The sequence below is a fragment of the Haliotis cracherodii genome, unplaced genomic scaffold (assembly GCF_022045235.1).
Source record: "Haliotis cracherodii isolate W230 unplaced genomic scaffold, xgHalCrac1.p SCAF_12, whole genome shotgun sequence".
Classification (NCBI taxonomy): domain Eukaryota; kingdom Metazoa; phylum Mollusca; class Gastropoda; order Lepetellida; family Haliotidae; genus Haliotis; species Haliotis cracherodii.
In genome coordinates, this window is record NW_027266267.1 from 29,666,322 (window position 1) to 29,688,391 (window position 22,070).

General features: G+C 42.0%; 1 protein-coding gene across 1 annotated transcript; it reads left to right on the forward strand.

Moving 5' to 3' along the window:
* Nucleotides 1-2,544: 2,544 nt before the first annotated feature.
* On the forward strand, nucleotides 2,545-21,690 carry LOC139457764 (uncharacterized). The gene is made up of 10 exons (XM_071239117.1): nucleotides 2,545-2,680; nucleotides 4,305-4,350; nucleotides 5,470-5,509; nucleotides 5,948-6,096; nucleotides 8,261-8,385; nucleotides 9,174-9,331; nucleotides 10,266-10,362; nucleotides 17,930-18,120; nucleotides 20,229-20,339; nucleotides 21,588-21,690. Exons 2-10 carry the CDS (start codon nucleotides 4,306-4,308, stop codon nucleotides 21,647-21,649), a joined length of 978 nt encoding a protein of 325 aa, XP_071095218.1. The 5' UTR covers nucleotides 2,545-2,680; nucleotide 4,305; the 3' UTR covers nucleotides 21,650-21,690.
* The last annotated feature ends 380 nt before the right edge of the window (nucleotides 21,691-22,070 follow it).

A 22,070-nucleotide genomic window follows, 5' to 3' on the forward strand; every position in this document is an offset into this window, starting at 1 on the left:
GTTTCTGCATGACAGAACGGCAGGCCCTGTGGTTTCTGCATGACAGAACGGGTGGCCCTGTGGTTTCTGCATGACAGAACGGGTGGCCCTGTGGTTTCTGCATGACAGAACGGGTGGCCCTGTGGTTTCTGCATGACAGAACAGCAGGCCCTGTGGTTTCTGCATGACAGAACGGGTGGCCCTGTGGTTTCTGCATGACAGAACGGCAGGCCCTGTGGTTTCTGCATGACAGAACGGCAGGCCCTGTGGTTTCTGCATGACAGAACGGGTGGCCCTGTGGTTTTTGCATGACAGGATCCGCAGGGTCGTGGGAAGATTCTCCAGATTCGTCCCGGCTGTGATTTCTGGGCTGTCATTCCCCTGGTCCGATGTGGTAAAGGCCACTCCTGAATTTCTAGTGCTTTCAAAACAACTTTAAATCCCAAACACTCATCAACAAAGCTTCAGCTATACTCGCAATACAATACATGGTAAAACTAATGTGTTTACGAATGTTTCACCTTACTCTGAAACGAAATTAAATCAGAAATACGATTACAGCTAGGGAGCTTAGTGGGTCGTTATTTTTCACAATACTGATCAACTGCGAGACTTGACACCTACAGTGATAGCAAGTTGAGAAATACGGTTCGTGATCTTCTGTGTAGAAATCACGTAAATGGAGGGGTCAGACTGACAAAAAGAACCCTGCTTTTAATAAAGATTTATTATGATTATTGAAAGGTTTTTGTCGCGTTATTTACAACGAAGAAGACGAGCACTGAGATAGCAATAGGTTTATGTCAAAAGTGATTCAGTGAGCAGTGATTTAAGCCAGATGTGTGTAATATTCTGCACAACGTTTGGGATATAAGGTTTAGCACTTCGGTGAAACCCATGAGCACGGGATTTGTGCTGACAAACCTAGAAACATAATTGGGGCGAACCGGGATTAGAACCCACAATCAAGGGTACGCAACTATGCACAGCGAATTGCGGCGCCTTAGTACTGCCATGGAACTAACATATTCAGCTTCATTTCAAGTTAAAAACAACCTGCCTTTCTAAGTATCCCTATCAAGGGTTGAGAAGCACACTTCATAGCACTATGCAGACAAAACATTTTATGAGTGAGTGAGTGAGTGAATATGGTTTTACGTCTTTTGGAATTATATAGTGTTTCGTTATATTACTTTCATGTTGCTGTGGGAGACTTAGCATGGCTTTGAAGTTTATCACTGTAGTGAAACTAATTAATGTGACAGCTTTGTACAGCGAATCGCGGCACCTTAGACTACTTACCAAAGTACAGAAAATATATGGTGTATACTTCGCAATGTAAAATCAATGCTTTATTCCGTTTGCTGTATAGTTGAGCATTTTAATCTCATTTATAAGTATGGAAAAGAAATAAACAGAAAACCGTTACTTTAGTTTCATGAAATTTAATACTCAAACATTGCTTGTCTGAGTATTTGATACACACAGCATTAGACGGTACTGTGACGTCATTGTGGCCATATACGTTGTGTATTTGTTGTTTAGCGCCGCACTCAGCATATTCCAGCCATATGACGGCGGTCTGTAAAATAATAATCGCACCTGGAACAGACAATCCAGTGAGCTGAGGTGAGATGAAATTGGGTTTAACGTCGCGTACAAGATTATTGCACTTATATAGCGACGTGCATGCACGTGTGTGTGTGGCTGTTTGTACTAGACCGGACTGATGCCGATTTATAGTGCTACCGCACTGAGATACCATGCCGCAGTTTAACATGAATACCCCACTCAGACACAGTATACTGACTCCGAACCGACCAGTCCTTGCTTTAACCCCTTAATGCCGAGCGCCAGACAGGGTAACAACAAGTACCATCTTTTGACGTCTTTTAGTATGGCGCGGCCGGGGATCGAACCCGGGACCTTCCACTCTCCGGGCGGACGCTCTACCACTAGTTCACGGAGGCGGTCCAATCCAGTGACTGACATCATGAGCATCGATCCACGCAATTGGGATACCATGACATGCATCAACCAAGTCAGGGAGCCTGGCCACCTAACCCCGTTGGTCGCCTCTTCCGACCAGCATGGGTTGTTGTAGACTTATTCTAACCCGGGTCTTCACGACTGCTCTTCTTTGAGCAGTGTACTGAGCTGGAATCTACTCGGACAAATCATTGCTAGTGATGTTCATTCCGCTTTGTGAAGGATATGTTTTAATCTTCTTTACCTGATTCAATACATGCCTATGAACTCAGATATGCATTAAACGCAAAGATGTATATAATGATGAAATATATTTATGGTGACGTTGCGCTTTAACAGCAATGGCGTGCGTGCGTGTGTGCGTGCGTGCGTGCGTGCGTGCGTGCGTGCTTACGTGCGTACGTGCGCGTGTAACGTAACACAAAGATTCTTGCGATGTCAAGCGTTGGTAAAGTGATAAATATATTTTTTACCGAGGCAGATAGGAACATTCGTACGACATCATGAGTCCATAGCCACAGCCTACATTCTAGGTCATAAGTTACAGTGACTCAAGTCTTAACAGGTAAGAGATAACACGCTGGAAGTGCAGGGTGGTAGACGGTGAATATTGCACACTTGTTTTATATCGTGTTTCTGGTTCAGTCTTCTGTTCACATGCTAAGCTGCGGAAATACTCATCACAAGTCAGTTTCTACGTTTATCTGAGGAGGTGAGTGTGTATCTGTGACCAGGGAGTGACTAACCTCCACCAAACAGGGTAGGGGGGAAGGTACGAATGTAATCTCAGTAGTGCTACCCATTATAACTGATTTCAACAAGTATTCATTTCATCAAAGACGAACTGAGCTTCCTGTTGGTACTGTTGAAGTAAGACATGTACAGATGTCAGACGTCCAGGGACATGTTATCTATGGGCACTATCTCTCCTTGAACAACAACCACAATGGCGGACGTTTGTGATTTGTTTGAGGAAATTCGTATACCCCATACCACTGTGACCTTATCAGAGATTTTTATATAGTATCATAATTTACCTTTTATTATATTTATTGATAATGTCATTCATTCATTCATTCATTCATTCGTGTGTGTTCGGGAACATGTGTTGCTGGCATGAAGTGAATATGTCTGTTTCACGGCAATATGATCTACCTGAAGTTAGTAGTATGTTATGATCTCTGTATTAACTCTTCAACATGGCTGTGGATATTGTTGCACCTGTGCTAACAGCTGTGGTGTTGTCAACGCGCATGTTGACGGGGAATTGTCTCTTACGGGAATCAAGGATAAAATCGACATCACTGTCCCGAAAAGTTTTATGCACAACATGTTAACAATACACAAAAAATACACAATGAGCGGAATACCTGCTCTGACAACACAAAGACAGCGATGAGCGGATTTTCCAGCTCAGGCATACTTGAGGTGCGCGGAGTTCCAGCTCAACCTCCGGACGTTTTCTACGAGCGGCACATCCTGATCGAGGTCGTCCCTACACCAGCACTCGGAATACCAAGCTGACTAACAGTGTAATGGTAACACACATATAGTAATGAAAAACAATGGACAGCTCAGGGGGTGAACAATTAAGGCTATAAATGTCATACTATAAATAACAGTAATTAACGGAAGTGATATGGTAGCCTAGGTTTGCTGAAAATGCTGAAGGTTGAAAATAAATAAGACATGAAATTCATTATGAAGATAATCAAGATTTCTTGATCTGAAACACACACAGTCTGTGTTTAAAGTCTGTATTATGAAAGAAATACGATAGAAAACAGGATGAGATAGATAAACAATATTGTGTGCAAATTAAACATATCAATTACAATGTCAGTATAGCTAGTATGAAAGGCAATATACCAGTGTAGACGTTCACAAGAACCAAAGGATGACACAATGAAGATGCAATAAGGAATTACTGACCAGTCCTGGCGAAAGTCCCGACAGTGTACAAATCAAGTGAGGACACGCAGAGGTGAGCCTGGAGTGTTACAATGGAGTCCACAGTACATCATGCTCATTAATTCAACTTGTAGAAAGTTCCACACGACCACCGCGCTTTCATCACATGGTCAAGTTACTTCAACTTCTTTGATAGGCATTTAGAATTTGGAGTACCAAGTAATGATACGATTTATGGATGAACAACTTCTTTATTACAATTAAGAGCGACCTGTATATATACTTGTCAACCATACTCTGTATATCGCATGCTTGATAACGGTGTTAGAACCTACACCGAAACGTCGCTATTAATTGTAATAAAGAAGTTGTTCATCCATAAATCGTATTCTTACAAAGTTACTTCAAATATCTTACTGTTTCAGCATGTGGCCGACTCCGGTGACATGGCTACTTTTGGGTGTAACTCATGTAAGTAAAGAATAAACTTATGTATCGATTTCCTTCACCACGGTAACCCTGGGGCCCTCTGTCCCATGTGTCACTGATACCTCCCACAAGGCCTGGGTCCCTCTGTCCCGTGTGTCACAGATGTCTCCCACAAGGCCTGGGACCCTCTGTCCCATGTGTCACTGATGTCTCCCACAAGGCCTGGGGCCCTCTGTCCCATGTGTCACTGATGTCTCCCACAAGGCCTGGGACCCTCTGTCCCATGTGTCACTGATGTCTCCCACAAGGCCTGGGACCCTCTGTCCCGTGTGTCACTGATGTCTCCCACAAGGCCTGGGGCCCTCTGTCCCGTGTGTCACTGATGTCTCCCACAAGGCCTGGGGCCCTCTGTCCCATGTGTCACTGATGTCTCCCACAAGGCCTGGGGCCCTCTGTCCCGTGTGTCACTGATGTCTCCCACAAGGCCTGGGGCCCTCTGTTACGTGTGTCACTGATGCCTCCCACAAGGCCTTGGGCCCTCTGTCCCATGTGTCACTGATGTCTTCCACAAGGCCTTGGGCTCTCTGTCCCGTGTGTCACTGATGTCTCCCACAAGGCCTTGGGCCCTCTGTCCCGTGTGTCACTGATGTCTCCCACAAGGCCTTGGGCCCTCTGTCCCGTTTGTCACTGATGTCTCCCACAAGGCCTGGGGCCCTCTGTCCCATGTGTCACTGATGTCTCCCACAAGGCCTGGGGCCCTCTGTCCGACGTGTCAATGATGTCTCCCACAAGTCCTGGGGCCCTCTGTCCCGTGTGTCACTGATGTCTCCCACAAGGCCTGGGGCCCTCTGTCCCGTGTGTCACTAATGCCTCCCACAAGGCCTGGGGCCCTCTGTCCCGTGTGTCACTGATGTCTCCCAGAAGACCTGGGGAGTCACCATGTGGTGCTTAGGTTTCAATGTGAGGTTGCGTGTTTACATTACATGAAATAATAACTTAACCAAACATGCAGCTGTACTGTGATATGAGGTTCAAATATATTTATTATATATCTACATCCGTGAAATGAAATTGAAAGATCTACTGTTTCCATTGATTGATGTGACGCTTACACGAAATACGCATAAATGTTGCTACTGATCGGCAAGTTTTGTGTTGTAGGTCATTGCAGCAGCCACTCAGACGCCACCTCTCACCATACGTGAGTTCATGCAACGTTTGCTCCCATGTCAAAATAAAGATACAATGTCATAAATGTCTCGTTACAATATTTTACATAAGGTAATCAGTGTAATGATATACTTTAATGGAGATGATTATATCATCACTTGCCAAAGATAGAAAAACGAGTTCCTCAGGAATAACATTATTATGTAATTCTTCCCAAACATTGAAGTTATAATCTATTGGATGGGTTCTCATGGCCGGTTTGTGTCCTCAACGTGTGTACACATAGAATGACCTGGCAGACGCAGACTTGAACAGATGTCACATGTTATTCATTTCATACATGGTACTTTATTACAGTGTTTTCCATTTCCACTCCAACCCACTGTACGTGCGATCGTGGTATAGCTGGCGTGTGGCGTTGGCACGTAGGTATATAATACTATGTTATGTAACATATTTTATGCTTCAGAATGTCTCTCAAATGGTACTATCAACATTACTCAGAAGAAGACTTACGATGCCGAGATATTTGTGGTTGGAAACGTCCCCAATTGTTCGGATGCCATGCGACACTTCAGAGTTGACTCTGGGGACCATTTGCTGAACACATCATGTAGAGTAAGGCGCCATGCTTGAATTCATAACTTATACAGGGAATTAAATGCATTCCTCAACGTAGAAATACACGGTTTGCTTGTAAATAGCCATTGGCACCTCAAAAACCTTTTGATAGTAAATGTTATTGACCAATTCAGTTTCTTTACAACAACACACGCAGACACTGGGCTATTAATTCTGGTGACAGTGGTGGCTCATTTGGCGTGGTTCGAATCCCAGATTCGCCCCAGTGATGGTCCTCGGTTTGCCACCGTCACACCCGGGGTCGCGTCAACGACGTGGAAAACCTCTACGACAAGATTTACAACAGGAAACTGTTTGTTGACTGTACATAATGTTAACAATGAAAGCAAAGATTGACAGTATAAGAAATGGTTGAGCACACAACATAGCTCAGCACTGGGGGTGTACTACCGTTCACAGGTGACACTTCATACCCCGCTAATCCTTCAGTAGCTTGTCAGACCAATTGCAACCAATGGCTGCGGATGTGTGCATCTGGCTGAATAAATAGAATAGCCAGGCATACTAGTTCTCTATAACAATCTAATATGATTGGGTAATGGAAGGGGGGTGGGGGGTGGGGTGTGTGTGTGTGTGTGTGTTTGTGTTTGTGTGTGTGTGTGTGTGTGTGTGTGTGGGGGGGGGGGGGGGGGTCATATAAACTATTGCAATGGTATTGGCATAGTTCCAGTACCGCAAAAGTCCGTGTTATGAGGTGAGTTCCAAATTATATCGCAGAGGTTAACCCAGTAATCGTTACGTCCAAAACTAACTTGTTAAATCAGTTAATGACCACAAAAGATCAATGTCAATAAGTTATACTGACACACAATAAATGAGGCAATACAGTGGGTCAAATGAGTTGTAGCAGCAACAGGTAACGAGCCCTATAACAGCTCCCAAATGTTCCAGGCAAAGTATTTGAATCCAGAATAGGTTTGGGAAACAAGACAGGTCGAAAAGTCTTCGAAACGTCCCCTTGATGCTCTTATATATAGATACAGCCATCCTTCTAAAACTGTCCCTTCCGGAAACGTACTGTTAGCTTGCCATGTACATGCCATAAGGGTAGATAACTCTTGTTCTACCACAAAACCATCTTGAAAACTCCACTGTTGACCGCAGTCTGTTCATAACAGCATTTGGTTTTCTATCGGATTGGGTTAAGTCAGTGCATGATATTACCATTGGTACACTCTCTTTAAAAATCAGATCTTAGTTCTCGCTACCTCTCGAATGGTCGGATGAAAGGTGAATGTGACGTGACCTATTATGGCATGTCCTCAGATCTTTGTTAAGCGGTAGCGAGAACTAACAGTTGATTTTAATTAGATTGGTCATTGGTTAGATGCACAAATTGAAAAATAGGAAACAGAATAAACCCATTCTGTCCCTGCCAGCTGTCATCCAAAGTCTGGCTGTCCGACATGAAAGATTTGCAGTTGTTCCCACTACAAGGCCTCAAATAACATAACCATTGCATGTAAGCATCACTACATTAACTGTTTGATCGAAGAACTTGGTATAAGTGACATATCACATAATGCCACATACAAGGCCAGTATGTTAACTAGAGAAGACATCTGCCTAAACCACACACCAGTATTATCGGCAGACACGCCCATTCCTCTCCTGCACTGGATTCCAAAACATCACAAAGATCCGTACAAAGAGAGCTATATTGCTGTACCACCACATCACTGTCTCGAGCATGAACAATAATCAAGGAAGGACTCTCTGTATATTCACAGGCAGTATTTGAGATAAGTAGTTTCTCAAAACTTCAAATGAACCAAATCTCAAAAAAGAACCAAGTACTATCTAATTGTAAATATGTGTTTCCTATGAAGTATTTATAGCAAAACTGTAGATCTTAACAACTCTGTAAATATTGCACGTTTAGTAACTTAAGGAAAATGTTATTTCATGCCACATTGTCATGGTAAAGTTATTCTACGTAAGAATATATGAAGACTTGTTTCATAAACAATGAGTTCATTTAGCCATATCATTGTAGAAAGAACATATATGAACGTGTTCAAGAATGTCACTGTGTGTAAGAGTGCCTACTTGGAATTAGATAATGCTGTTGCAGTCGCTGAAGCTAATGGCAGTCTTGTAAATGCCGTTCATGCTCTAACACGACGTTCTACTTAACCAGGGCACGGCTGGGTATGTCCTAGAGGTGCTGAATTTCACTCAGACCAGTCACACAGGCTTCACCTCGACGGTGTGCTTAGTCAACTGTACTGGCAACGCAAGTGTATTATCACTGGTAAACACAATGTGAGCAAAACTTTAACTCATTCATTTGCGAATTGACCATTTTTGCTTCTTTTCGTTAAAGAGATTTAAGTTTACCACAGGCGGAGAACTGCTGTCGTGAGATGAGCAATGATTTTATGTGTATAGGTCTGTCTCCATGTTGAACTGCCATGTTCCAGCTGTGTTGACGACCAAGCTTATATACCGGACTACCAGCTTTCCCCAATGAAGACAATTTAGCATGCAGCTTAGAGACTAAAACCACACTGAAAATGTTATATTTACAAATATAGTAGTCTACATTTCCTTACCTCGTTCATTCAGTCAATTTGTTTAATCACTTGATTCACTTGATTTGCCTGTAAATGGGATTGATTTATTTGACTTATTGACAAATTCTACTATTAGGTTTAACACGACCACAAATTAGGATGCTATACTCTTTATTTGTGTCAACTGACAAAAATGCATATAACAAGTCAATCAAATAACAAGTTCAATACATCATTAAAGAGGTAACACAAGACAGTAAACTGTTTTATTACCAGTAGAATCAGTCAATATGTCAAATAAATATCTCTTTCTGGTAACTTGTGAAGTGACGGAGTGGTAGACATCTGTGTTTAGCGTTAGGATAGTTATTTCCCGGATTTCATCAATATCTGTAGAATGTCTTAGAATTATTTACGATAACCGTTCAATTTCGAGTCACCAGAAACAGGCCTACGAAGAGTCCAAATCCCGCCATGTAAATCTGTAAGTGAGGATTCTTCAGTGTGGCCAGTCAGGATGTTTCTTTATCATCTCAGAAACATTCCGTACTCGGAAGAGGTTGTACTGCCAAAGTTAAACGTTGCCGTTTTGCCCGCAAACACAACGCTGAATTCATCAATGACATCAGCTAGCCTCAGTTCCATGTATCTGGGTCAAGAGGTCATGCTGACCATCTACAACGACGTGTCACAAGGTAATACGATGTTTCGTATGTGTCACACAGTGTGATCTATGTCATGTGTCATACAGTGTGATCTGTCTTATGTCTCACGTAGTATGATTTATGTCTTATGTGTCACACAGTGTGATTTATGTCTTATGTGTCACGTGGTGGGATCTATGTCTTATGTGTCACGTGGTGGGATCTATGTCTTATGTGTCACACAGTGTGATTAATGTCCCAGTGTGTGTCACACTGTGTGGTCAGTGTCCTGTTAGTGTCACGTGGTGTGATCTATGTCTTATATGTCACACAGTGTGATTTATGTCTTATGTATCACAGTGTGATTTATGTCTTATGTGTGTCTCACACTGTGTGATCCGTGTCCTGTGTGTGTCACGTGGTGTGATCTATGTCTTATATGTCACACAGTGTGATCTATGTCTTATGTGTGTGTCACACTGTGTGATCCGTGTCTTATGTGTCACACAGTGTGATCTATGTCTTATGTGTCACACACTGTGATTTATGTCTTCTGTGTCACGTGGTGTTATCTCTGTCTTATGTGTGTGTCGACTAACCGACTGACTGACTGACCGACCTCTCAATCTGTTAATGGAGTAGTTCAATATAATTGTTGTCAGTAATGCTTCTGTGTGGACAAACTGACATGGTGGCTGCTTAGTTAGAAAAGTATCAACGGCAACTTCTCAAAATTGTAACCTACCATTTGGACATCAATATGTCTTCGTAATCAGACGATTTGAACCCGATCATAATTGACCATACTTAAACGTGAGACTTGACCCGCCGCTGAGCACTGTGATCGTGCAGGGGCTTTCATCTTGGTAGTCATATCCGGCTGTAGACCTGTATCTGTAGATCTGTCACTTGTCATTGTTAGTTTGTTCCCACATTGGCGGTATTTCCTATTTAAGTGTTGAGTCGATGCGTGATGTGTTTACAGGGAGAGCCTCCTACATGCTTGTCCCCACGCTGTGTGAAGCCTATCCTACTGCCAACTCGTCAGTCAGACTCACACTACTGCAAGGCGATCAAAATGGGTAAGTGGGTAAGGTGGTAGATGCACACGATTATACAACTTACGGTTATCGATTATTTTATTTTTCCTAGCAGTATTCAGCGAGTCATCTGTTTTCAAACACATCATCTGCAATCCCATTGCGTGGGTCTGCTGCAGATATATGAAAGGAAATAATGTGTATAAATTTGATTTGCACGATTGGGAGTGAGTCTTCAGCTATTCGTCAGCTGATATTGTTATGTGTGGATGTGATGTGGCAAGCTACGAGTTCCAACAAGTCAGAGATCAGCATCATTTTCAAACTGGTAGCGCATTTAAACTTGGGGCGAACTTCAAGCATACACCCATATCTTGCTTATAGCATGAATGACTTACCCATGGTCTACCAAGAGTCACTAGGTTAGAGTTACAGGGGGAGATGCATTTGTCAGTTACGAGCATACAGACGGGGGTAAACCTTACGCTGTTTACTACAAATTGTCCACATCCTTACTCACATACTCACATCCTTACTCTAACAACAACTACACGTGAACCCGTGTGTTGTATAACACCTAGACTTGCAAGTCCCTACAGGCAAGACGTGTGTGTACACAGGGCAGCCCAACTTTAAGATAAATAACGAAACCAAAAGCTGTAAGTAACAACAAACAATACAAATTGGTTTCCACAAAGTCGCTGAACAGTTCAGCTGTAGAATGGGCATCTGTTTGGAACTCTGGAGGGCGAGAATTGGTAATTTCTCTCAACCACGAGGGACTCGTCAAATCGGCCATCTTGAGCCCTACTCCCCTACTCGACTTGGTCGCCGTATGTTGATGTGGGCTGTCGGGTCCTTGCTACATGGGTGTTACTGACATGTATGTACAACGCGAGCTGTATCATCAGTACCTGCTGGGATAATATTCTACTTTCGGGGGACGTGGAAACTAATCCTGGACGTAATGGTAAAGGTGTTGACAGTTCTGAACCTACTGCGTTAAAATCAGAGATTATACAGGAACTTCGTTCAATGAAAAGTGAGCTTGCACATGATATTAGGGACATTAAAACCCAAACTCGCAAACTCAGTGCTACCGTGGAAGATAGTAAGCGAAATATGGAAGACCTATAGGGTGAACAGGCTATAGTACGTTTAGATATTGAGGCAGTAAACGAACGTTTGGACCAAATAGAGCAGACTCACAGTATACCTGCAGAACCCACAGCTACAGTGATACAGTTACAGAACGAAGTAGAAAGACTAGAACAATATAGCAGAAAGAACAATGTTTTGTTATTTGGAGTATCTTGTTCATTTCAAGCATGTGACCTGGAGATTCCCGTTGTGACAGCAGGGGCCGCACATGCGCCTCGTGAAAACTACCACTATGTGTGGGACATGGCGAAACTACAACAGTTCAGGGATAATCTTGTACTGCCACATAGGGTTGATTGTTTTGAACAATGTACTCTGTTACTACCAGATAGTATAGATGGTGCTGTTAACTCATTCACGGACGCCATTTGTACAGCTGCTCGGTGCATGAAAAGGACTTGTAAGTCTCGCGACAGTCACACACAACCCTGGTTTGATAGCGTGTGTCGGTACTACAGGTGAGAGAGAGAGAGGTGTCTCAGAATATATAGGCATCTTAAAAATGATAGCACCTTAGTTTGTTATTTAAAATCAAGAAATACTTATACAAGTGTACTACGTGATAAAAAGAAAAGTTATAATGAATATATGCGTAATAGGGTTTTATCTAGTCTTCTAAATAGCAAATGTTTCTGGTCTACCATAAGAGGATTATCTCGGAGTACGGCAACTCGTGTACCTAAGATATCACTAGAACAATGGGTAGATCATTTTAAAGATGTGTTTGACAATCCGAGAGATGAAGATATCGTTAACACCGACACGACTATTAATGATATTCATGATGATATGAGTTGCTATATTCTGGACTCCCCCATTTCACAAGAGGAGGTGCTTTGTGCCATCAACTCTTTGAAAATTGATAAATCCGGAGGAAATGACCACCTCATTTCAGAATTTTTTAAATATGCTAATGATATTTTTGTCCCGTATCTTACAGTGCTGTTTAATAAGTTGTTTGATAATGCATACTTTCCTGAATCTTGGTCTTTGGGAATTATTGTTCCGATACATAAGCGAGGAGACATCCATTCCCCATCCAACTATAGGGGTATATCTGTCCTTAGTGCACTGAGTAAGTTGTATGTTTCTATTTTGAACAGAAGGTTCACGTCTTGGTGTGAGGTCTATGGTAAAATTGCAGAGTCCCAGGCTGGTTTTCGTCATGATTACTCCACCATAGATAATATCTTTATATTACACTGTATTATCCAGAGATATAGTAGTAAGCGTAAGGGTAGGGTATATGGTTTGTTTGTCGATTTTGCAAAAGCCTTCGACAGTGTAAACCGGATGAAATTATGGTCAGTACTAGCTAATAAAGGTGTCGCTGGCAAAATGATAAAAGCTATACGGTCTATTTATACACCTGTAAAGGCCAGTGTTAAATTTAAACATACATTTTCTGAAATGTTACAGTGTCCAAGAGGAGTACGTCAGGGTTTTGTGTTAAGCCCCCTTTTATTCTCGATGTTTATTAACGAACTAGCTGCTGAAGTTGAACAGAATTCTGGACCAGGAATACAACTTCATCCTGATATAACAGAGATATTCCTGTTATTATTTGCAGACGATATTATTTTAATCGCAGATACTATAGGTGGACTTCAGAAGCGTATTGATGTTCTAGAAAAATATTGTAATGATTATGATCTAGATGTCAATTTGGATAAAACCAAGGTGGATGTTTTTAAGAAAGGCGGAGTGTTGTCAAGAAAAGAGATTTGGTACTATAAAGGTCTAAAGTTGGAGTGTGTGTCCTCCTATAAATATTTGGGCGTTACTTTTACGAGAAGCCTGTCCTGGTCAAGTCATTTTTCTAATGCTGGTCTACAGGGGAAAAAAGCAATGTCTGGAATTTTAAAGTCATTGATAAAAGTACATCCTCTTCGATATGACTTATATTTTAAAATATTTGATATGAAAATAGTCCCAATTTTGCTCTATGGTTCCGAAGTCTGGGGTCTACACCAAAATGATGAAATGGAAACTATACATACATTGGCATGCAAGCGCTTTCTATGTGTAAAATCGTCAACACCCAACAACATGGTTCGAGGTGATTGTGGGCGGTATCCATTATATATTTATGCATACAAAAGAGTTATTGGTTATTTGATAAGGTTATTGAGTATGTCCGATTGTCGCTTTCCGAAGAAATGTTATTATATGATGCTTCAGGCAGAAAGTAATGATAAAATTAATTGGGTATCAAAATGTAAATCTTTATTGTTCCGTTTGGGTTTTGACTCTGTATGGGAAAACCAGTGTATAAGTCATCCTCATTCGTTTTTGACAGAATTTATGTCGCGTCTGAAATAAAGTTATGAACAGGATTGGCATAGTCTTCTGGTAAAGGGTAGTAAATCTTTCTCGTATTCTCTATTCAAGGTATCGTTTGGTACAGAGTTGTATCTTAGCTATGTGACCGTCAGTAAATTGAGAGTGGCGCTAGCTCGGTTTAGATGTTTTTCGCATCAGCTGTGTGTTGAAACTGGGAGATATGCTGATATCCCACGTAACAGAAGACTATGTTGTGTTTGTAATGCTGGGTATGTGGAGGACGAGTATCATTTTCTGTTAGTTTGCTCCGGTTATAACAAGCTACGCATGGATCACTTACCACAAACATTTTATGAATATCCGACTATACAAAAATTTAATATCATTATGTCTGCAACTAATTGTAAATTAATTGAACGTCTAGCTATCTATATCTATCAAGCGATGTCACTTCGTAGTACATTATTGTCACAACAATAACAGCTGTGTACATCACGTCCATTGTAATACAAATGTAACTATGGGCCGATTGCCTACACTTACAAAATAAACCGAATTGAATTGAATTGAAGATAACAACACCTACACGTGAACCCGTGTGTTCTATAGCAAGACCTAAACGTGAACCAGTGTGTTTTAAAACAACACCTACACGTGAACCCGTGTGTTCTATAGCAAGACCTAAACGTGAACTAGTGTGTTTTTAAACAACACCTACACGTGAACCCGTGTGTTCTATAGCAAGACCTAAACGTGAACTAGTGTGTTTTTAAACAACACCTACACGTGAACCCGTGTGTTCTATGGCAAGACCTAAACGTGAACTAGTGTGTTTTTAAACAACACCTACACGTGAACCCGTGTGTTCTATAGCAAGACCTAAACGTGAACTAGTGTGTTTTTAAACAACACCTACACGTGAACCCGTGTGTTCTATAGCAAGACCTAAACGTGAACTAGTGTGTTTTTAAACAACACCTACACGTGAACCCGTGTGTTCTATAGCAAGACCTAAACGTGAACTAGTGTGTTTTTAAACAACACCTACACGTGAACCCGTGTGTTCTATAGCAAGACCTAAACGTGAACTAGTGTGTTTTTAAACAACACCTACACGTGAACCCGTGTGTTCTATAGCAAGACCTAAACGTGAACTAGTGTGTTTTAAACAACACCTACACGTGAACCCGTGTGTTCTATAGCAAGACCTAAACGTGAACTAGTGTGTTTTTAAACAACACCTACACGTGAACCCGTGTGTTCTATAGCAAGACCTAAACGTGAACTAGTGTGTTTTTAAACAACACCTACACGTGAACCCGTGTGTTCTATAGCAAGACCTTAACGTGAACTAGTGTGTTTTTAAACAACACCTACACGTGAACCCGTGTGTTCTATAGCAAGACCTAAACGTGAACTAGTGTGTTTTTAAACAACACCTACACGTGAACCCGTGTGTTCTATAGCAAGACCTAAACGTGAACTAGTGTGTTTTTAAACAACACCTACACGTGAACCCGTGTGTTCTATAGCAAGACCTAAACGTGAACTAGTGTGTTTTTAAACAACACCTACACGTGAACCCGTGTGTTCTATAGCAAGACCTAAACGTGAACTAGTGTGTTTTATAGCAACACCTACTAATGAACCAGTGTGTTTTATAGCAAAACCAATACGTGAACCAGTGTATTTTATGGCAACATCTACTAATGAAACAGTGTGTTTTATATCAAAACCAACATGTGAACCCGTGTGTTTTATAGCAACACCTACACATGAACCAGTGTGTGTTATAACAACACCTACACATGAACCAGTGTGTGTTATAACAACACCTACACGTGAAACAGTGTGTGTTATAACAACACCTACACATGAACCAGTGTGTGTTATAACAACACCTACACATGAACCAGTGTGTGTTATAACAACACCTACACGTGAATCAGTGTGTGTTATAACAACACCTACACATGAACCAGTGTGTGTTATAACAACACCTACACATGAACCCGTGTCTTTTATAGCAACAACAACACGTGAACCAGTGTGTTTTATGGCAACACCTACGAATGAACCAGTGTGTTTTATAGCGAAAACCAATACGTGAACCAGTGTGTTTTATAACAACACCTATACATGAAACAGTGTGTGTTATAACAACACCTACACATGAACCAGTGTGTGTTATAACAACACCTACACATGAACCCGTGTGTTTTATAGCAACAACAATACGTGAACCAGTGTGTTTTATGGCAACACCTACGAATGAACCAGTGTGTTTTATAGCGAAAACCAATACGTGAACCAGTGTGTGTTATAACAACACCTACACATGAAACAGTGTGTGTTATAACAACACCTACACATGAACCAGTGTGTGTTATAACAACACCTACACATGAACCAGTGTGTTTTATAGCAACAACAACACGTGAACCAGTGTGTTTTATAACAACACCTACTAATGAACCAGTGTGTTTTATAGCAACACCTACACGTGAACCCGTGTGTTTTATAGCAACAACAACACGTGAACCAGTGTGTTTTATGGCAACACCTACGAATGAACCAGTGTGTTTTATAGCAAAACCAATACGTGAACCAGTGTATTTTATGGCAACATCTACTAATGAAGCAGTGTGTTTTATATCAAAACCAACATGTGAACCCGTGTGTTTTATAAAAAAACAACACCTACACGTGAACCCGTGTGTTTTATAGCAACACCTATACGTTAACACGTGTGTGTAAAAGCAACAGTCCTGTGACGTTGTGAGTACGTGTGTGTTATAGCAGGGACGCTGTGAGTATATGTGTTGTATAGCAGGGACGTTGTAAGTACGTGTGTTTGATAGTAAGGCCGTTCTGAGTACGTGTGTTATAGCACGGATGTTGTGAGTACGTGTGTGTTATAGCAGGGACCTTGTGAGTACGTGTGTTTCATAGCAAGGACGCTGTGAGTATGTGTGTTTCATAGCAAGGACGCTGTGAGTATGTGTGTTTCATAGCAAGGACGCTGTGAGTATGTGTGTTTTATAGGAGGGACGCTGTGAGTACGTGTGTTTTATAGCAGGGACGTTGTGAATATGTATGTTTGACAGCAGGGACGTTGTGAATATGTATGTTCAATAGCAGGGACGTTGTGATACCTGTGTTTTGTAGTGGGGACCTTGTGAGTACGTGGATTTCATACAGGGACTTTGTGATAGCCGTGTGTTCTAGGAGGGACGCTGTGAATAAGTGTGTGTTATAGTGGGGACGCTGTGAGTACGTGTGTGTTATAGCAGGGACGTTGTGAGTACGTGTGTGTTGTAGCAGGGACGTTGTGAGTACGTGTGTGTTATAGCAGGGACGTTGTGAGTACGTGTGTGTTATAGTGGGGACGCTGTGAGTACGTGTGTGTTATAGCAGGGACGTTGTTAGTACGTGTTTGTTATAGCAGGGACGTTGTGACTACGTGTGTGTTATAGCAGGTACGTTGTGAGTACGTGTGTGTTATAGCAGGGACGTTGTGAGTACGTGTGTGTTATAGCAGGGACGTTGTGAGCACGTGTGTGTTATAGCAGGAACGTTGTGAGCACGTGTGTGTTATAGCAGGGACGTTGTGAGTACGTGTGTGTTATAGCAGGGACGCTGTGAATACGTGTGTTTTATAGCAGAGACGTTGTGAGTACGTGTGTGTTATAGCAGGGACGCTGTGAATACGTGTGTTTGATAGCAGGGACGTTGTGAGTACGTGTGTGTTATAGCAGGGACGTTGTGAGTACGTGTGTGTTATAGCAGGGACGCTGTGAATACGCGTGTGTTTTAGGAGGGATATTGTGAATAAGTGTGTGTTATAGTGGGGACGCTGTGAGTACCTGTTTTTTTACAGCAAGGACGTTGTGAGTAAGTGTGTGTAATAGCAGGGACGTTGTGAGTACGTGTGTTTTATAGCAGGGACATTGTGAGTACGTGTGTGTTATAGCAGGGCCGTTGTCAGTACGTGTGTTTTATAGCAGGGACATTGTGAGTACGTGTGTGTTATAGCAGGGACGTTGTAAGTACGTGTGTGTTTTAGCAGGGACGTGTGTTTCATAACGGAGGTTGTGAGTACGTGTATTTGATAGAGGGGACATCACTGACTGTCATGTAAGATACCCGCCTTTTTATTGAACAGATGCACAAAGGAAGATGGCGTCATCGGTAAGTTCACCACTGAAACGATTAATGACGTTGATGTAGCGTGGGCTCCCCTGTACGGCTTCATTTTCGCCGGCTATCCTGACTCCGACCTCGTCATAGACTGCACGGTGCTCGTGTGCCCGGCAAAACCAGCCGGCCGCTCTGGGGGATGCAAGGTAATGGCAAGTTTCGCGATATATGTTAGTGAGTGAGTTTGATTTGATACTGCTTTGAACAGTATGCCAGTTATACCAGGGCGTGTCAGCTTCATGTGGGAGGAAAGCCTGAAGTGATGCAGGTGTTGGACGTTTGTCACGTTGGTGAAACCCACGCGCATGGATATTGAGCTGAAAACATAGAAACATAATCAGGGCGAACCGGGATTCGTAACCACGATCATTGTTTTCTAAAACGCCTGAGGGACGCTTTAGACGAATGGGATACCAGTGCCAGTTAGATGTATATGAACGTCAAATATGAACACATGTGTCAAATACAACACAGCTTAAAGTTTTTGTAAGTTTTAATTCGTTTTAAAACTTAAGATCAGTCACTTGACATGGGTATTCAAATCTACAATTGTTCAACTGTCTTAGGGGCGGTTGAGAAGCCTAGTGTTTAAAGCGTTCGCTCGTCACGCCAAAGACCCGGGTTCAATTCCCTACATTGGTACAATGTTTGAAGCCCATTTCTGGCATCCTCCGTGGTGATATTGATAAAAGCGGCGTAAAACCATACTCACTCACTCCACTGTCTTAGATTGCGAGGACAGTCAATCACGAGGAGATGACAGAGCGGAATAACAGGCCATGGTGGCGTAAGAGCCGACTCAAATTGTGACCGAGTGGTCAGGCTCTGCACTGACGTGACCGAACTATGTGGCATCGAGCCCCGATCGCGCCAATTTGTACATATATTACTGACTACAGTGCCAAACAACACTCACTCACAAACTTCGTTTGCTGCGTTACGAGATGATTACCAAATTGAAACGCGGAGGTTAACCCAGAAATGATGAAATCAGTATATGAGCACACAAGATCAATGAATAATCAATTTTCACTATATTGAAACACACAGTTTTGGTTTAACAATCACAAAAGACAACACAGTAGGTCAAATACGTGGCAGCAGCAGTGAGCAGTCCCTCCACTATATGTCAGGGCACGTACGACTGGGCAGGATGTTTCACTGTCGAATGTCTTCAAGCAGGCCTCTGATCTGTAGCCTGAAATCGTGTTGGAAGCTGGCAGGAAGTCGGGGTTTTCAGACTGGTATCCAATCCGCAAGACACAGCTAAAGTCGAGAATTTCCCCTCTACTCGGTCCTAATATGTACAGCCAGCCTTCAAGAAGTTGTCCCAAACTTATAAAAAAAATCTCTACTGCCATATAACACTATGTCATGTGTGTATACTAGTCACAACAACAACACGTATCCCTGGCAGCATCGAGTTTTCAAATAGTGTGCAAATGTATCTTATTATAAAAAAGATTGGTTGGTAGGTATGTTGTTTAACGCAGGACTCAGTAATATTCCAGCTATATGACGGCGGTCTGTAAATAATTGAGAATGGGCCCAGTGATTGACATCATGAGCATCGATCCACGCAATTGGGATACGATGACCTGCATCAACCAAGTCAGCGAGCCTGACCACCCGATCCCGTTAGTTGCATCTGACGACAAGTATAGTTGCTTTTTAAAGAAAGCATGGGTTGCTGAAGACCAATTCTACCCCGGATCTTCACGGGTCTTATAACAATGAAGCCCTTCAGTGCCACTGCATGTTTGCTTTCTCAAAATGGTTTCATAAAAATAAAATAAATAACTAAAAATATTTACTCAGATAAATACATTGGATATCCATGGTAACTCCTGGAATGTTCATTTAGTATCTTGAATATCCACGACATCACCTGAAATAGTCATGCTAAAAATCTTTAACACATTTTTCTAAAATATCCATGAAATTAACATATCCGTGTATTAGGGAGAGGACGGAGAGTTTATATCATACTTAAAGGACAGTTTAAATCTCACCTTTTTAATGAAATACACGTGAACACGCAGTCAATATTGTTTCTTCGATTGATTTTTCGGGATATAAATTCCACGTAATCAAATTGTGACGTTTCCCTGCTGAGTCTCTAAATATGATGGGAATATTCAGAACACATTTCGACACAACACGTATTAATATACTGAAACCAAAGTTGAGCACCGATTCGTATTTTAAAACCAAATATCTTTGTTTCTCTGACCAGCCAAGCAAAGATTGCATCAAGAATATAGGCTACAATCGACGTCGGAAGCGTCACGTCGGTATGCCACGTGACATCATCCATGCTAAAGCAGGCACAGCACGAACCAGGGTTAAGCTGAAGTGCAGCCTAGCACAAAGCGGTAAGTCTTATCACATGGAAACGACATTTGATCGGAATTCCTGGCCAGAAATTAAACAGTATTCAGTACTCATGTTTTATCATTGACAACATCTGTAGAAAGATGTACAACTAAACAAAACCATACATGAAGGAGCGTTGTCGAATACTCCATCGGTGTTATGACCGTTCGGGATGGCTTAGCCTAAATATGATTGTCTGCGTTGATGGATTTGGCTGCTTATTATGGTTGCAACATAATCCATCCGGGGTCTACCAACGTCTACCAATGTTTAGCCTAGTGGTTAAAGCGTTCGCTCGTCGCGCCGAAGGCCCAGGTTCGATTCCCGACATGGGTACAGTGTGTGAAGCCCATTTCTGGTGTTCCCCGCCGTGAGATTGCTGGAATAATGTTAAAAGCGGCGTAAAACCACACTCGCTCACTCTGAACTGACGTCAGAAGCCTTGGAACCCAGCGTGCTGAAACCTTTGTTATACCCAGTTCATTCTTCAGGATGCCTAATTTATTGGCTATCTGACGGAAGTCGGCTGTCATTCACAATCATATGTATTTTATCAATAATGTCTTCGGTAGCGGCAGCTTCCCTGATCTCAAACGTGAATCATATTCGAGGCTATCTTTTCCCTTGTTGAACTCCACTGCCCACCCCTTTACAAAGGCACAGGAAGGAGATACTTGATTGATGGCAATGTGGTAGCCCATACATTCACCGAAAGAGAATTGATACCTACAGAAATATGCTGCCTGGTATTTGTTTTAATTGCCGTCTGTAAACACGGAACGTATTACACTATTACATGCAAACTGTTAAGGGTGTTTCTTGTATTCCTTGATACACTCTTCAGAACTTTTAAAACTATGCCGTCAAGCATACTTTTTCACTATTCCTTCAAATATATTTTTTATGAGCTCGTATTATAATATTGAACACACCCACGCCACAAATATGATATCAGCAGGTTGCACCATGTATACTTGTAATATTCCTGTCCCATAAGCATGGTCACTTACAGTTAAAGGTCAAATAAAAAAAAACCTTCATGAAGGTCAAACACAGAAAGACCTTGAACTTCACGTGCTGAAGCACAGACTGTGCCATCTTGCTGTGCTTGTCAGTGCCATGAAACTAAACTGCGCTGATTCTAGCGAATGTATACATGGAACTTAAATTGTACGAAACGAGTCCCTGATCTTGAAGTAATGAAATAGATACTGTATATTATCAAATGTCCATCTGTTATATTTCAGAGGCAGTTACTACTTCGGCGAGCTTGCTCCTTCCAGTTGCTGTGATGATGACCATGTTGTAAGATGTGTTTCTGTTTCATAAATTAAAGGGGTTTTGTTTGTTTGTTTGTTTGTTGTTTAACGCCTCCGCAATATTCCAGCTAATAATCGAGTCTGGGCCGAACAATCCAGTGATTTGTATCATGAGCATCGATCCACGCAACTGGAATACGATGACATGCACGAACCAAGTCAGCGAGCCTGGCCATCCGATCCCCTTAGTCGCCTCTTACGACAAGCAGAGTCACCTTTCATGTCTTGCGCTCGGCATCAAGGAGATGAAAAGGGCCGTTCAGCTCGGATGTATGTTAATTTGCAGCAACTGTTTCGATCGGATAGATCCATAAAAGGGTAAAAATCTCAACACTGTAACAATTTCTCACCTGACCTGTACATCAGTAGTTTGTTTGCAGAAATGTATTTTAAAACATTTGATTTCCATTT

What these genes read in the sequence shown, in the direction of transcription:
- LOC139457764 (XM_071239117.1), top strand. Translation starts at nt 4,306, where the DNA reads ATGTGGCCGACTCCGGTGACATGGCTACTTTTGGGTGTAACTCAT. An exon ending in TACTTTTGGGTGTAACTCAT is followed by an intron (nt 4,351 to 5,469) that starts GTAAGTAAAGAA and finishes TTTGTGTTGTAG; the next exon opens with GTCATTGCAGCAGCCACTCA. An exon ending in GGGATGCAAGGTAATGGCAA is followed by an intron (nt 18,121 to 20,228) that starts GTTTCGCGATAT and finishes TCAAGAATATAG; the next exon opens with GCTACAATCGACGTCGGAAG.